Below are 17,431 nucleotides of genomic sequence, written 5' to 3' on the forward strand. Positions count from 1 at the left end.
ATTGTTAATTAATAATTTCTTTCTTTCTTTCTTTCTTAAAAAGATTTTTCATTTCCCCCCCCTCGTTTTTCAGTCTTACTTTTTGCACAGATTAAATAAAACTATTACCTCAGGAAACCCATATATCATGAGGCATGTCGTGTATCCAAGAAATGTCTTGAAATATCAAGATATACAGTATATGATATTTTTGTCATATCACCCACCCTTAACTGGGAATGAGCATATGTATGATTAGGTGTAATCAAATAAACTGGGCCATGGATGGGTCTTAAACCAGGTTGTCTGTCACATGGGCAAAGAAATGCAGTGAAGATGGTATGTTTCTTCAAGCCATATACATCCATTTCCCCATTTTAACATTCCAAAGTGTTTATTTCTAGTTACCCTTGCCCTAACACTAACGTGGCACTTAATTGCCTTGAGGATTTTGTGGCTTAGTCAGAGGAATCGGTTTTTCATCACAGCGAACAAAATTAGTTAGCGACGAGGAAAACAGGGCTAAAGTTGTGTAGTGTGCACAAGGCTTAACAGAAACGCTATGCTTTGTCTCCATCAAAACATGTCCTCAAGCTAGTAGAAAATAGCTCAGGGTCTAAGAATACTATCAAGCTAGTAGGTGTTAGAATGATTAGATTTATTACATTTATCAGCTTCTACTGCAAGCTAATAATAAAAAAAAAATGGTAGCTATAAAATTTGAATTTTCTTAGAAACAAGGTCACTATCCTAGCAAAATGGATCTATTCTGCTTAAAGGAAGGCAGCAAGGCAAAACAATGTTGGCAAGGGTACAACATAGCTGACAGTGGTTTTTACTAGATTCACTGCCCTCCACGGAGTGACTAGCTGCACAACTATAAATTTATAGTGACTAACTATAAATTTCCCTCCAGCAAACTTCTAGCCTGTTTATTACTCTATATTTAAACACAACCTGAAAAAACACACACTGCTTACACACACTGTTTTCTCAGATCTTTTTCTCACAACATGCTCATTCAAGAAAATTCATTTAAAACAGCACAGAGAATTGATAGTAACTTTCCTACTTTTTTCTCAGTAGCCTAAAGAGATCTAAATATGACAGCTATACAGGTTCATCTCAGTAACCAAACTTGGATAAATACCGGAAAATGTGTCTCAAGAGAAAATATATTTGGCAAACAAGGAGACAAGAAAACCAATGCAGGTTATATTCTTTTTGCAAAGTACTTTCTGATCTTATTTACTAGGCTTAAAAAAAGTGGAGTGCCATCTTCTTTTCCAGTTGATTTATTTAGTCATCTCTTATTGAATGACGAAGACGTACTTGATCTGGGGTTGAGTGCATCACACTGTGCGTTGTAGATGTGTATGAACTCCTGGTGCCGTCGGATGAGCTGCTCTCTGGAGCCTTGTGTGGACAGATGGCACTCTCTCAGTCTTCTCTTTAGCTCCACCATTGTCAGCAGGGTGTACACCAGCTTAGCCATAGGCCTGCGCTTCCGAGAGCTGACAACGTACACAACAGCCCAAAAAATTGGCAATTTCAATACAAAGCAAGTGCTGGGATTTAAACAAAACTCTCAAGAATAATGATAAAATAACATTTCCAAGATTAAACATCACACTAAACCAAAACGATATCTACTGCATAAGGCAACGCCAAGCTTTCCGAATAAGATGTAACGTGACTTTAACTCCATTAAGTCACTCATCAAAACCCATTTAGGCACACAGCCCAAAAACACACCACGCATTAACATAAAAAAGCCATGCATCATGTTTCCATCCATCTGCCATCAATCTCTCTGTCTGTGTGCATGTGGAGCGGTGGGATGCGCTTAAGGCCATCAGAATGCTGAAGCACAACCACATTCATCAATCCTTCCATGAAATTCTGCCGCAAAGCCAATCAGGCCGACCTCAGCTGCCAGGGTGGAGAATAATTGGGCTGCATAGAAACACGTTCACATAAACAAAATCTTGGAGTCGCAACGATCATCTTTTATGAATCTGAGGGCAAATTTTCTGCCTTCGCATGAGGCGAAGAAATAAATAAATGGTTTAAAGTTGGGATTTAGCCACAATGCTGATGGAAGCAGAATTCCAGGGAGATAAAAATGTGCTATCTAAAAATGTAGCTGTGTTCGCTGATGACAGAAACACACTCGAAAATAGATTTGATTCATAAGTCAGACATTTTTCATTATCGACAGACTCATCTGAAAAGGCAACAGAAACTTTTTTATTTTCCTTCTCTATTATACAGTAAGCACACACTTTATCAGCTGAGCAATGATGTATGACTATATGTCTCTCCCATCAATGTAGAGTTTCTAACATTACAAACACTGTCAGTAAAACACTTTCCTGGGCTAGTGCTAGAAAGTGGACATCATCTACAAGGTGGTTTTCAGTGCTGTTCTCTACAGCAATGAATAATCTGTGGATGGCAAAGCAGCAGCGTGTGCTTATTGCATCTTTAGACACACAAATGAGTAACAGTGCTTTTCACATCACCTGCCAAGATGTTAGATGGTGTAAAAAGCACCTTCTAATTGTATTACTTTAAGACAACCTTGCGCACTCACTTGGGGTCTATAAATGCAGAACAGGAAAAGCCTAGCTGGTCAGACCTAAGGGGAAGATAATAATATATTTTGTAAGACACAATAAAACTCTTCTTATACAACGCTATACAATGCTACAAAAAGCATTATGTAGGCGTATGCAGAAATTCTGTCCTGTATATATTCTGTATGCTGCCACTGAATGTTGATGTTTCTGTCTTCTGCTGCGAGCATATTCACAACCATAAACCTTATTTTAAAATATGTCATTTTTCATAAACCAGGAATGCAATACAGCTGCTGTATTTTACAAATCTACCTCATGGGTGTGGCAGAAAGGCACTGCCACATACAACCAAAGACACAGGAATTCTGCAGTTTTACAGATTGCTCTTCCATCCTACAGGAAGATTATATGACCATAAAACAGTAACAACAATAATGAAAAGCTCGTAATTCCTTTTATGCATAAAGCATGTAACTCTGCTGTCACTGCTGCTACAGCAGTTACATGCAGGTTACGGTACATTCAGCTTACGGTAATAATATAACTTCAAACCTTCTAAGGCTATCCTTCTTCTCCCCTCTGGTCAGACATGTATCCAGATGTTTATTAATATGTTGCTGGGACACTTCCACTCCACACACTGGACACTCCACTGTAACACATAACCAAAGCAGAAACACAAATTTGGTAACATTTTTTGTATTACAAAAGCTTACAAATAATGCAAGTCATTGTGTTTTTGAAGCAAACAGAAATGGAAAAAGACTCAAGACTCAATTCTATTGTAATTACAGAACCCAAAGACCAACCTATAAGCACACAAGTTCGGCAGCTTCAACAGCCGAGCAGACACAAAGAAACAAGACAAAATGATAAGAGGAGAGTAATATAAAAAATTAATGAAGCGAAATGAGTCAGCATGTGCAATTCACACACTCAAGGAAGAGGTGGAACAAACACCTTCAGACATCAGACATCAGATGGAGTGTAAATTTGTGCCTCAGCCCATTAAACTGATTAAATATCACCTGTATTTTTTTGTTGTTGTTTCTGATTGACATCATTTGTTGCTGTAGAGATGAGTGGTTAATTTTTTTGTACACTTGTCTGTTCTATTGTTTGAAGATAATTATTTCTATCCAGAGCAATCATTTCACTTCAGCGAAAGGTTCTGAGGATGACTTGCCCCAAAACGCAGCAATTTTGAGCCGTCGCAGCAGAGGTGAAGTGGCCAGGGACCGGTTCATATCCTCCAGATATGAAAGGCACTTTCCAGAATGTAAATGAAGAAGTAAACTTAAGTAAACCTTCAAAAGGTGGCATCAGGTAAAGGCATCATTCAAATTCAAATCTCGTCAGCACAATACTAACATTTAAGGCAACTCAGAAACATTCTCTTCTCAGAACTTCACGGGGTAATTAGATGTAGAAGTATTCATATGCATAATAAGCTGTTAGAGCTGCATGCGGCCAACAAGAAGAAAGTAATTACAGAGGTTTCTGAATGACCACGACAATATAAAGTCTCTACTGAAAATTACATAAACCACCTCACAACATTTCATCACAAAAGGGTATGCATTTAAAGTAACGTGTATTTTCAACAATCTGTGCTATATTATTTATGTCTTCTCTGCCAAGGAGACTTGTTACTGTATAACAGTTTTGTAGGCATAGTGCTGACTATTAAAAAAATCCATTTCCATATATAACAATCAATGAGCTGTTTCTGCTATAGGAAACTAGACTCCCTAGATAAGTCAATTGGGCAGCAGACACAGCTCTCTGAAATCAATGAAGAATGGAGACTTGTGTTTCTTAGCAGAGCAGTCCTTGTAGCTCAGTGGTCCATCACACTTCTCACCATTTATCAAATGAGTAAGCCCTGCCCTGCCAGCTCGCATGCACCTATGGCACACACCACGCTAGCTGTGCCAGCCACCCTGAAGATGGCTATGGCTCAAGAAACATTGGATAATGTGATGCAACCCACATCATCAAATGTACTCTTCTGCAACGGGGTTTGCTATGCCACATGGACACATGTGCCCACTCCCTATTGTGGTTCTCCCTGAAAGAGCCAGAATGCACAATAAGACAGAACTCACAGGTGTAGGACTGATGAGCAGGTTTGTATTGTACACAAAACACCTATATTGATAGAGGGAGAATTACATTCTCCTTGACGTTGATGTCATGGTGCATTACTAAGTCCAACCCCTAACTTTTTTTTTTTGTAAAATACACTGGTAATGGAACATTACTTTTGTAAAGTCAGAAATGATCAGAACAATACAGTGAAAGACAATGTTTTCCTTACATTTTTCATGAAAATCTCTTTTTTTATTCATTGCCCTGCCAGTGTAATACATCAAAATAAATGCATGAGTGCTGCTGTTTTAAAAATCCAAATTTTCACCATATGCTTGTGTGGTTTTAAAAAGTGGCTTAATATTATTTTATTCATACGAAATGTCAAGTCTTAACACTACTACTGCCAAGTATCATTCTGACTCCTTACAAACACACAGAGTTCCCTCTCGAATTATTTAAAAGTAAATACATTTTAAATTTTATTTTAGTGGAATGCTTTCGCACTTAGGTATAAACCTGAAATAGTTTTCTGTGTTTGTTTCTTTGTTTCCAGCAGTCTACAGAATAAAGTGATGTAATAGTTATGAACATGAGTAATTCAAAACAGCATGAATATGGGTATGCATCACCTTTGGCCACAGGTTTAATATCCTGCGATGTGGAGGGAAAAGCAGGCATGTCCAGCTTCTCTTCTTTCACTACTGTGGTCACAGTCACTGCACTCTCTGGCAGGAGGGCTCCCTGCACACACACATCCATGGGCTCCTGTTTCACTGGGTGCAGACCCTTAGAGCCAGACTGTGCTCCTATGGAGGAGTTGATTGGGGCTCGTTTCTGGAAGAAGTGAGTCAGAATAGTGCCCTCTTTTTTAAGGGCTTTCTGCCTCGCTGCTTTTCCTCCGACAGCCATTGTCGGGGTCTTGGGGGAGATCGGAGGTGACTCAAAATTAGTCTGAGACAGCTGTTGCCTGGAGACACAACAGAGAGAAACACAGCACGTTAGTTAGGTTAATCAGAAAAAGCTGACGCCTATCAAAACACAACTCACAAAGACACAAAAACACTTTGGATCACACACAAAAAAAAAAAAAGATGAAAGGAAACCCTGTAAACAGAAAGCATCTATAGGCATTTATAAAACTGGTATGTTGGGGAGCGGGTAAATGATTGCGAGGAACTGACACTAATGAAAGAGCAAAAGCACTAAGATGACTACTCTTTACATGCAGAAAGCAAATAATCAGATTAGGTATTTGCAAGACCATTTCGGTGCTATAAAGTAGACACGAGTGGTGCAGTGCTCTGCACTCTTATTACACTCTTCCACAAGCACCCACAGAAATAAATAAAGAAGGCATCAGCATCCATAAGTGGATATAATAGCATATCCTGGCTTGTGTCAGTGTCAGTCTGGATGGTATGGAAGTTTAATTTAATTTAGATGTGACCCACATGTATCAATACCATGTTCAAATATCACACTGTACTGTTATTTCAGCTCAGCTGAGCTTCTCTGACAATTATGGCACAAAGCAAGCAAAACATATATACCACATAGCCAAGAAAAGCAAACCTAATCACAGATATGGGTTAGGCTAGGAAAGTAAACTCAAATATTAACCTGTGCCTTCACATTTGGATAAAATGGATGAGCTTTTCTGTATTGTTCAGAGTTAGAGCTGTGTGATATGGCAATACGTATCGAAGGACAACAGAAAAATGTCTATTGATAGATATTTTCCCATATTGTCTATATTGCCAATGTTGCAAAAGTCACATTTCGGCAGCCGATTTACATCACTAAGGCTGGTGCTAGGAGCTACTAGAGGTGTGCTGTAACAAAAACAAGCATAAAGAAGCGTGTGACAGAGCGAAACTCCCTGCAACACTCTGACACAGAGAAGCATCAGTGCAAAAGAAGAAGAGGAACTTGTATCTAAAAGGGAGGTACTTCTGTCATTTGGATTCCTGAAACTTGAAGTTGAAGAGAGTGTTTTAATATTTATTTTTTATATTTTGTATTCATATTGTTCCCATTTTGACAGTGTTATATTTTTCTTGTTCTCATTTGTAATACTTCTGTTCAATGTTACTGCCAAATAAAAGTAGAAAATAAAAAGTGCCTTTCACTTGTGTTTAGTTCACAGAATTATCAAAAAATAGTCATGAATGCATGCAGTTACTTTATACAGATAATTTTTTCATCAATTTTAGAGAAATGTAATATATCGTGATGGTATATTGTTACGAGATATAAAATGATCCATATCGCGATATAAGCTTTTGTCCATATTGCCCAGCCCTAGTCCGAGTGAAGGAGTAAATATAGATTTCCAACTTCCACAAGCTCATCCAGTGCATTAAAACATTCTTTATTGTGCTTTGTTGTCCAGCTACACCAGTCTGAGGAAAGGATGAAAACCAAAAGCAACTATTAGGGAGCATTTGCCCTATCTACGCAGTGCGGATTATAACAAACACATGATGACTATCATTATAACGGTCTGACTGATCACCAGAATAGCTTCACTCACAATCTTGTATCTTGTATTGAATTACACTTTATTTTCCTTTTAAACACTAGCTCAGCACCACAAAAAAAACATGACCCTTATTTTTGCTTTCTCATGTATGGAAGCCTAAGTCCTCCAATTCAGCTTCCAGATATTACCAGTGTAATTTCATAACAACCGGGGTTATGTGTATAAAGCAGACTTTTCTCATGTCCAACCTGTTTAAGCAGGAACAATTTGAAGATGAGCTGTGGTAGCTGCTAACAAAGACAAGAACACTTCAGCAGTGTTAGCTGTTTGGAACATGTCCTGCCGCATATGTAATTTGCTTTAGCTGCTCAATAAGAAAAAATGTAAATCGTTTTTTAAAAAAATAAATAAATAAACTGCATTCTAATCACATTTTAATTAATGCTTTACAAATTTTTAATCTCATGCATGTTTGACTCCATAACCCCTTCCAAACATTTTAATGCACTTATCCATTATGTTCATAATTTATTCCTATACTGGAACTTCTAGGCTAGGATGAAGAAGAAAAAAAAAAAAAAGAAAGGGGGGGGAGAAAAAAAAAAAAAAAAAAAAAAAAAAAAAAAAAAACAGCCAGTACAGGAACATTTTAGCTAGCACAGGAAACTTACGTTATAAAATTAACTGCTGATACAGCTATAACCTTCTGCTTTTGTTACTTTCTGCTGATGCATAAATAACCTTCATACAATGCTAACAGTAATTTAATTATCAGCATAAAAGATCTGAGCTAAAATGTTTCTATACTCCAGAGATGACTGAGTTTTTTCTCCAGTGCCAGGACAGGCATAAATCATGAATGAACTGTAATGCCAGGCAAGGCAAGTGCTTTAAACCATAAGGGCTGTAAGAATTAGTGAGCATGCATGTGATTAGCTACTGGACAACTTTAAAGGCATGTTTTACCAACGCTCTGCGGCAGGGGTATCCAAACTTTTTTCAAAGGGGGCCAGATTAGACCCCATCAAAATACTCCATCAAATGTCCAAGGGCATTTTGTATGTATATATAAGTTGGAGTTGAAATTTAATAACCAGCTTTAATTTGAGAGCGTTTACATCTAAATCAAGTGATCGGTGTAGTAATTACAGCACTTTTGTGTTGCTGCAAGCCACTGGCCAGTTAACATCTGTCTGCAGGCCGCACTTGGTCTGGGGCCGGACTTTGGACACACCCGTTCTAAAGTATGCTAAACACATGTACACATCTTTCTTGGATACGACAGTTTAATAGGCTAGTCTAATCTATGAACAATTTAAAGTAATGCTCAAGTGCTGCTATAGTCTGGCAAATTCTGGCCTGGAGCTATTGACTAAGAGAAGCAACACAATCTCATTACAATATTGAGAACAAGCACACCTCTTCCTCGCTTCATACAGCAAGGAGGGTGATCTGGTAAGACACTTACTTAGTGCTATCAGAGAACAGGGGTTACGCAAGTAACCTATTATTCTCTTTCGTGCATACGGTTCGGTCTCTCACTATCCTAACTCCCGCATTGCCAGATAGCCTGTTTCGAACTTTTCTGCCAACCAGAAATGACATTATTCAGAGCTGGATGTGTCCTGGTGGACTCAAGATCCTACCTCAGTACAGCAGGTGCTAAAGTCTGTGCTGTAACATCCAATTTATAAAACCTTGCAAATGCATGTGGTGAAGACCAACTCACTGCGTCACAAATATCTTGTATCATGACTCCCTTGAAGAGAGTCCACGAAGTTGACATTCCCCTTGTTGAGTGTGTAAGTAAACCAGCTGGGGGCAGGAGACCCTTACTTGGATATGCCAAAGAAATTGCTTCTACTATCCAGTGCGATAAGCGCTGTTTGGTGATCTGCTTCCCCATACTTGGTTTCAACCCAGAACATGAACAGCTGACCTCTCTCCCTGAACTTTTCAGTCCTCTCTGGGTAAATATGCAGAGCACGCACTGGGCATAATGCACTTGACCTTTTCTGTTCTCCTGAAGCAAAAGGTGGTGGATAAAAAATCCCTTAGTTCAAGAGGAACGATGGAATTAATAACTTTGGGCATAAATGCAGGGTTTGGTTTTAATAGTACCCCTGCATCCCCAGGCATAAATTACATACCCGCGGAATGGACGGAAAATGCGCAAATTTCACTTACAGACTTCGCTGAAGCCCAAACTAACAGCAGCGCCAACCTGAACAACAATAATTTAAAGTCAACTTTGTCCAGTGGCTCAAATGGAGACACCAAAAGAGCAGCGACTACCAATACTAAATCCCATGAGGGAGAAAGCAGTTTTGAGACTAGCAAAGCACGACGCACTTCCTTCATAAAGCCCAACTATCTTTCCATCAAAGCCTAGGTGGCATGCCAATATAGCAAACAGAAACACTTTTATGGTTGAAAATGCTTTCCCTTGATCTATCAAACCTTGCAGAAATTACAGTATAACTGAACACTGAAAGGGAGTCTCATGTTGAACTGCACACCATTGCTCATTCATAAAGAGACCTAGTAAACGAAGCTCTAGCGCTCTGTATGGTTCTGATAAAACTGTCGAGCAACCCAGATGCATCCCCGGGAAGAGTATGTATGGTATGTATGATGTGTATGATCTCCCTCAGCCAATACTTCCCTGGCCAACACAGAGCTATTAATATCATTCTCAATCCCTCCTCTCTCACTCTGTAGAAGGTTGGGTGGGGATATTAGCACTATCAGTGGGAATGCATAAAGGAGAGTGCAAGGCCATTCGTGCGCCAGTGCATCTATTCCCAGAGGTGCGCCCTGATCCTTCAGGGAAAAAAACAAGACACTGAGCATTGCCCTGAGACACAAACAGGTCCACTGTCACTCTGCCGTATTAGCCCCAAATTGTTCAACCACATCCTCGTTCAATTCCCACTTCCCCTTAAAGAGGATTGCCCCTGGATAGCAAATCGTCACCTCGATTCAGAACGCCTTGTACATGATTCAATGATTCAAATCAGTTTGTGTACCAACGTGAGCAAGAGGAGTGATCTGAGACCTCCCTGTTGGTTTATATACGCCACCGTAGTGTTGTCCGTTCTCATGAGAACACGATCCCCTTTCAGAAAAGGAATAAAATTGCTCACACTTTTCTGGCCTGAACAATGCCCTTGGGTACCCCTTGAACCAAAAAGAATTAGTGTCTCCACTGGCGCAATGCCAGCACCACTGCTGACATCACCCTCACTCTCCTTCAAGAGTCCTGTAACAGGTCAAGTCTCAGAAAAGCTACCCATTGTTGAAACTCCCTCATGACCAATCGACCTAGAGGAATGACTATCAGGGCTGAAGCCATCAGCCCTAATAATCTGAGGAATGTGAGAAAGGAAATGCTGTTTCCTCTCCGAAACTCAGCCAGACAGTGAGTAATTTTTATCACTCTCTCCTCTGACAGTCACGCTCTGAATGTCACTGAATCCAGTGACAGTCCCAGATATGTTATTGACTGTGTGGGAATTAATTCACTCTTTTCTGTGCTTAATTTATGCCCAGTTTTTCTACATCCTGTGTGCTCTCTTGCTTTGCGCTCTGACTGAGCTGTCACCAGCCAATCATCTATGTATGTAGTGAGACGAATGCCTTTTCCTCTGAGCTTCCGTACATTTGACAAACACCCTCAGGCTGAGAGACAAGCTGAAAGGAAGAACTAAATATTTGTATGTCACCCCTTGGAATGCAAACCTCAAGAATTTCCTGTGGGGTGGATATAGTCTTAAGTGAAAATAAGCGTCCTTCAGGTCGATGGACGTGAACCAATCGCCTGGGCACACAAATTTCAGGAATGTAGAATGAGTGAGTATTCTGAACTTGTACATTCTTAGGTAGTTGTTCAGTGCACGTAAATCTAATATGGGATTGAGGGCCTGAGACCCTTTCTTTGTATCAAGGAAGTATCTCAAGTAAAAGCCACTTTGGCTTTGTTCAGGTGGAACCACTCTTATTGCTTATTTGTTCAGCGAAGAGGAAATTTCCTCTTGGAGAACATGTCCTGATGCCTCCTGCACCTGAGAGTGAACTGCAGGGGGGTAGGCGGCAAACTGCAGTCTGTACCCGAACTTGTTCTCAATACCCAACGGGACAATGTGCACGCAAGCCATTTGTTTATTTGCTGCGTTCTGGCGCCATCCAGTGCCTGAGTTGTGAGCGAATTTTATAGTCTGTGTTACGCAAAGGGGCGCATCAAGCTAATCACCCGAAGATAGTGTCACCGTGGTGGGCAGCTTCACAGGAATGGATACCTGTGGGGTGGCAGGCGGAGCAGGGCTAGCTGACATGAGGGATCCTGCCTTGACAGGCTAGCTTGGCTTGCTAGTCTGCGATGAAGGTTCTTCATGGTGAAGCATGCACAGTGCTCACACGATCCAGGACTATCGATCGCCACTTGGGCATGTTCCAGCCCAAGATATGCAGAGCAGACCTGGTGTGTGTCTTTGCATGAAATCTTATTCCCGCATGAGCAAATACGTGAAGAGAACTGTCCTGTGATCATTCCAGGACTCTTATTCACAATATGCTCATACTGAACATCATTTCAACACACATAGTATTGTTCGCCTTTACTCTTCTTCATGTGTATATTGTAATGATTTATAATCGTACTATGCAGTATCCAGGATTCTGTTTCCTCTCTAGGGTTCTTCCTCATGTCATCTTAGAGTGTTTTTCCTTGCTATTATAGCATTTGTCTTGCTTATTAGGAAACTAAATCATCAGCTGCGTTGTTATAATGGCTGTTATTAAAATCGCTATGCAAATAAAGCTAATTGAATTAAATTAAGTTTTGTAGACCATAGAATAGAATGATGACTGAAGATGAATGAATGAAATAATGTAAGTCAGGGTTACTGCCTCATCAAACCTCCCCTGGATCAAACAAACTAAACATCAGTGTCGATTAAGCTGATTACAAGAACTTTAGTCAGAGTTAGTCTGAGTCAAAAAAGCATTGTGTGTGAGGCTAAAATGAAGTTTGTAAGTGTCTGTCATTTTCTTTCTCTCCCTCCCATCACTCCTTTTTCTGCTCTCTCTGGGTCTCAGATGGGATCAGATGTATTTTTTAAAAGGCCAAAAACCAATGCACAAAAGATCTAATGGGGTATTGTGGGTACACGTAAACTCTACAAGTCACCGTAATTACACTGTAAATTCAGTTCTGTTTGTATACAAATGTAGTAAATGGCAGGCGTACAATGTCATGCATACAATTTCCTGAATGTAAACTACAAAAACAAACTACAATAGTGCTTAATGACATAAAAACATATCATGCCCACTGTTAAAACTTGCAGGCTGTCCACAAACATTGACAAGGAAGTACTCTGTAGTGCTGGATAAAAAATATACTTAAAATATCTAATATACGTAAAACTATGACTGACTTAAAACATACCTAATAAATCATGCCAGTATTTTATACTTTCAGAATCAAATAAAACACATGACTGTCACTGTACTAAATAAAAAGAAATACTAAATCATATCACAATGCTGCAAGCCAAGCATAACTTTAGAAAATATGCAAATAATCAGGAAAGATGTCATTAACAAACAAACTAAGCTTTTAAACCAAGACAAAACAGAGCTTTTCACTTTGTACACACTGCTGTGTTTGGGAGCTCACTGATCACTCACAAGCTGCGGGAGAAAGAGGAGAGAGCAGACAGGTCAAGAGCAATGGCAGATCAGAAAGAAAGTCAATACTCAGGCCAGGCGCCTAATTGCATTCCCTGTGTCCCCTTGGGCCCGATTCAGGTTACTGATGGGTAGAAATGTAAATATGCAACACCTATAGTCATGTATGAATGTTTGTGCACCCACTGCATGATGTGATATTTTTTGGTTAACCCAAAAAAATGCATATTGAATTAAAAAAAAAAAAAAAAAAAAGCTGTCTCATTTATTTATAATAAAATTAATACAATACACATTTAAAAACAATCACAACTTTTCAAGAAGTGGACTTACTCCTAACATTCCCCCCATGGCCCTAATAAGAATAAATAATGCAGAGCTCTCTAAACTCCCTATATGCCTCTGGAGAATCAGTGCAGACTAACAATAAGAAGAACAATGTACAGAAACTGAACTCCATGAACAATCCACTCTGTCAAAATAATAATAATAATAATAATAATAATAATATAAAATGTGCCTGTATGACATTGGACAAGCTGGAAAAGTTCTGGTTCTCTCTCTGGATGGATGAGTCCATGTGCAAAAGAGAAGGCTCATGTTTGGCAAAGAGCCAACATAGACTACCACCAATAAAACCTTATCCCTACTGTCAAGCACTGTAGATTGAGTGTCCATACATGCGGCTGTTTTTCTTAATCTGGCCTTGGACTACACGACATCAGAGGAATTCTGAGAAATATTTTTAAAAAATCCTAGGAAGAATGTCAGTCCATCAGCTTGAAAAGTTAAAATGGGCACAAAGTAGGGGTTTCAACTAGGTTTGAGTGATATTGATTTTTCATTCTGCTTGCAATTTATGTCTTTTAAAAGAAAATCAGATTAACAATTTAATCAGCTAGAAGCTAATAAAACCTCAGACACAAAAATGACCTAAAAGCTTTTGCTGCCGTGGGTGCCATCACGCAATCGGTTTATATAAAAACCGAGACATCACGATATCGCAACATCAGTTTGCTTCAACAATAAAATATTGAATCTTAAAACAGGCCTATTACATTCAGTTATTACATACCTTTCTAAACAAAACATATGCTCAAATAAGAGCAAAATATATGCTCTAATACCTTAAATAATAAAAATAAACTTAAATAATTGGATAGTGTTTGACATTATTTTAATTTTCCAAAGCAACTTGCATGAAAATACAAGACTTAAGGACAGCAACATTGACTGTGGCTTTTGACGAGGCACCAGTCCGTGAGGTTTGCCAGTATTCACTCACCTGGCTAATTCTTAAATTTGCAAAAAGTGTGCTTGTATTTCTGCCCTTTGCAGTAACACATTATTTGCACAGCTTGTACATTAAAATCATCTATGCAATATCTGCTTTTTTCCCCCCTTTTGTACAACCAAAGACTGTTCACACTATGGGCCAGATCTGAATGTTTGTTGTGGTAGGTGGTGGAGGAACTGCGTTTTAGGTAGTGGTTAATGCACAAATAAGAGATTGAAGCAAAACATTGTGAAATTTTATTGTGTTCAAGGACGCAATGTCAGATAGACCCCAATACACAAACAGGCTAAGTTCATTCCGTTTCCATTATATGGCCACAAGTCTATTGATGGTCTGTCATGGTCTATTGATGCACCACCACACCAGGGGATGAAACAGTTTGGGTTTAGTGTATGTTGAATTTCCTCACAGATGATAGGATTTTCACAAAAGTGTGTACCAATTTCAGCCACACCTCCTCTCCTCAATCGATAATGTCATTGGTTTATAATTTTCTTCTTCATATGGGTTCAAAACAATTGCATACTTGGCACTTCCACAAGCTAATGCTAAATGCAAAACTAACAGAAAATGACGCATTAATTTTATCAAGTGGTAAGTTTAACAAAAAATTTGCATGTATATTAAATGTAATATAATGCAGTTCACATCATACTGTATATTGTGCCAGTGTAAGTCTGTGTAGGAAAGACTGCATCATTATAATTGCACAGGCATCAACAGGACAACAATCATAAACAAGTAAGTCAGTCCACTAAAAAAGCGTAGAAAGAACAACTGTTGACGTGAAAAAGCCCTGACTGAATCCTATTGTGATGCTGTGGCAGGACCTGCGGAGAGCTGTTCATGCAAGAAATCCTTCAAATCTCAGAGAGCTCACAGAGTTTTGTAAGGACAAGTGGAGAGAAATCCATCGAGAAAGATGTCAGAGACCAATAATTGGTTATAGCAGGCAACTGTGCTAATTATATTACTGCTACAGGAGAAGCCACAAGTTGAATCACTGAAAAGGATTAAATTACTTAGGCTAAATAACATTTGTTAAATATTGCAGTTTAATAGCTCCCAAATTATAGTGCTAAAGTGACAATTTATTATTATTCCTCAGATTAATTTATGACAACAGATGAAGATAATTCCATTTAACTCGCACCAAGCTGTCATGAGGTAGCTGTAACATTATTGCCACTTCATTCACACAAGGATTTAACGTAGGATATTTTACAAATTTACAAAATTTCCTGTGGTTTTCTCACTTTAACAGTCAGCCAATCAATCGTACTGCAGAAGTACAACGCATAAAATCATGCAGATACAGGTCAAGTGCTTCAGTTAATGCTCACATCAGACATCAGAATGGGGGAAAAATGTGATCTCTGGAACTTTGAACAGCGATCCAGTGAGCAGCACTGGTGGAAAAGCCTTGTTGATTAGTGACGTCAGAGGAGACTGGTCACGACTGGTTCAAGCTGACGGGAAGGCTACAGCAAATAACGACTCATTACAACATTGGTGAGCAGAAAAGCATCTCAGAATGCACAGCTTGTTAAACTTGGTGTGGTGGATGGGCTACAACAGCAGAGTTGCACTCCTGTCAGCCACAAACAGGAATATGAGACTACAGTGGGCACAGACTCACTGAAATAAGCCTGGAAAAGAATTCTGATGTTTGACATAAACATTAAGTGAAGCTTAACTCTTGACCTGTATCTGCATGATTTTACAGATGTTCCTAATAAAGTGGTCAGTGAGTGCATATACAAGTTCAACCTTCAGAACATTCCACACTATCAGCCAAATCAATTCTCTGAACACACACACAGATCAAAAGAGGATTACATATATTGCCTGTAAGGTCCTTGATGAACTTTGCCTTTCGCATCGACAGGCAACAACAGGAAATTAAGCAACTGAAAGCAACACAGATATCTAAGGCACTTCTCTCCCTAGACTGATGGCCATCTCTTATTCCAGCCTGTTGTAAATTATCCCCTCACAGACCAGACAGCATTGAGAAGACTGATGTCTGCTACTGACCTAGACTCAAAACACATTGTTTGGGGAAGTCAGTGTTTTCATTAGTAACCCGACTTATATGAAGAAAAGATATTGATTTCTCATCAATCACTGTTGCCTCATGTTCTCCATCACCACAACAGATTTCCATTACATCAGTCTTACACGTAGAGGTTATGTTTGAGATCAACATATTTTTGCAGGACTTGAAAAATAAGGTGTGTGGGAAGAGGGGTTCACATTAAATCAGCTTTTACACATCTAAATGATCAGAAAGACCATGGTTTGTAGCACTCTTGAGTGCGAGTGTGTTTCACTATGGCTCACTGATCTTATCATTCTCACACTTTTTCTGGTGGAAACACCGGCCCTGCACAGACTTGGTGTTATTATCCTTCTTGGATGATCTTTTCAGAAGTGGACACCCGAGGCAAATAGCCTTTCAAAGCTGGTATTTTCATGTCTCTCGAATGCATCTCCACTGACCACATGTGATTGTGTTTCATCAGTAGCAGGGTGCCAAATCTGCCAAAAGCAACCCACTTTCAATTTCAAAAGCATAATACTAGCCAACACCAAAACTCAAAGGAAGTGATTACATTCAGTCATTGGACAGTGTTTTCTAATTACACCATCAGGCGGTCAGACTGGCCCAAAACCTTTAGTGATACTGGCATCTGGCTGCTCGGGTAGTCTGTTTTGTTCTAATCATACTCCATGTGCTTTTAAAAATCACACAGAACCACATAAATGAAAAGAAAGGAAAGTAACAAATGAAATTAAACGCGAGTTGCATTTAGACAGTGTGTAGCAGGAGAGCTGGCACACACTGTCAGTGATTGAGAATTTAAAAAAAAAAAAAAAAAAAGGCACCAGTCCCTCAGACACAGAGCTCTAACGAACCTGGCAACTCAAATATAACACTGTCCTTGTATTCTAACTATGCAATCAGGTTTCTAGAATTTCTAGCAGACAGGAGTTTTAAGCTCAGATAAATGTAAATACACGCATGGAGATGTTTTTGCATGCTTTCTTATCATTACAGTGTGGCTGGACAATTAAAAAGTAACTAAATATGCAGGTAAACCACAAATCTGGCAACACTGGGGACTAGACAATTGATGTGGTCAGTGACACATTGTTATTCACACTACACATGTAATGCGGTCAAATGCATCTCAGACCACTTCCGCAAGCAGCCTGAGTGACCAGATTACAAGACCAGATTTGACCAGAGACATCCTGAACAGGGCCAGTGTCTTTCGGTAATCTGTCACTGGCAGCTCGTTT

The 17,431-nt window shown here is 39.3% G+C and overlaps 1 protein-coding gene across 5 annotated transcripts in view; it reads right to left on the reverse strand.

Annotated features, from left to right (window-relative positions):
- Positions 1 to 17,431, reverse strand: part of rad18 (RAD18 E3 ubiquitin protein ligase) — a 62,578-nt gene that overhangs the window by 34,206 nt on the left and 10,941 nt on the right. For 4 of the 5 annotated variants that reach the window (XM_034314047.1, XM_034314051.1, XM_034314053.2 and 1 more), the window contains exons 5-8: positions 5,285 to 5,622; positions 3,114 to 3,213; positions 2,576 to 2,620; positions 1,312 to 1,493 (exon numbers count right to left, since the gene is read on the reverse strand). In XM_034314047.1, coding sequence (XP_034169938.1) covers positions 1,312 to 1,493; positions 2,576 to 2,620; positions 3,114 to 3,213; positions 5,285 to 5,622 — 665 coding nt within the window. The remainder of the gene's footprint in view (positions 1 to 1,311; positions 1,494 to 2,575; positions 2,621 to 3,113; positions 3,214 to 5,284; positions 5,623 to 17,431) is intronic. The other variant, XM_053230182.1, reaches the window with a different exon arrangement.

The sequence above is a fragment of the Pangasianodon hypophthalmus genome, chromosome 2 (assembly GCF_027358585.1).
Source record: "Pangasianodon hypophthalmus isolate fPanHyp1 chromosome 2, fPanHyp1.pri, whole genome shotgun sequence".
In the NCBI taxonomy this organism is placed as follows: Eukaryota; Metazoa; Chordata; class Actinopteri; order Siluriformes; family Pangasiidae; genus Pangasianodon; species Pangasianodon hypophthalmus.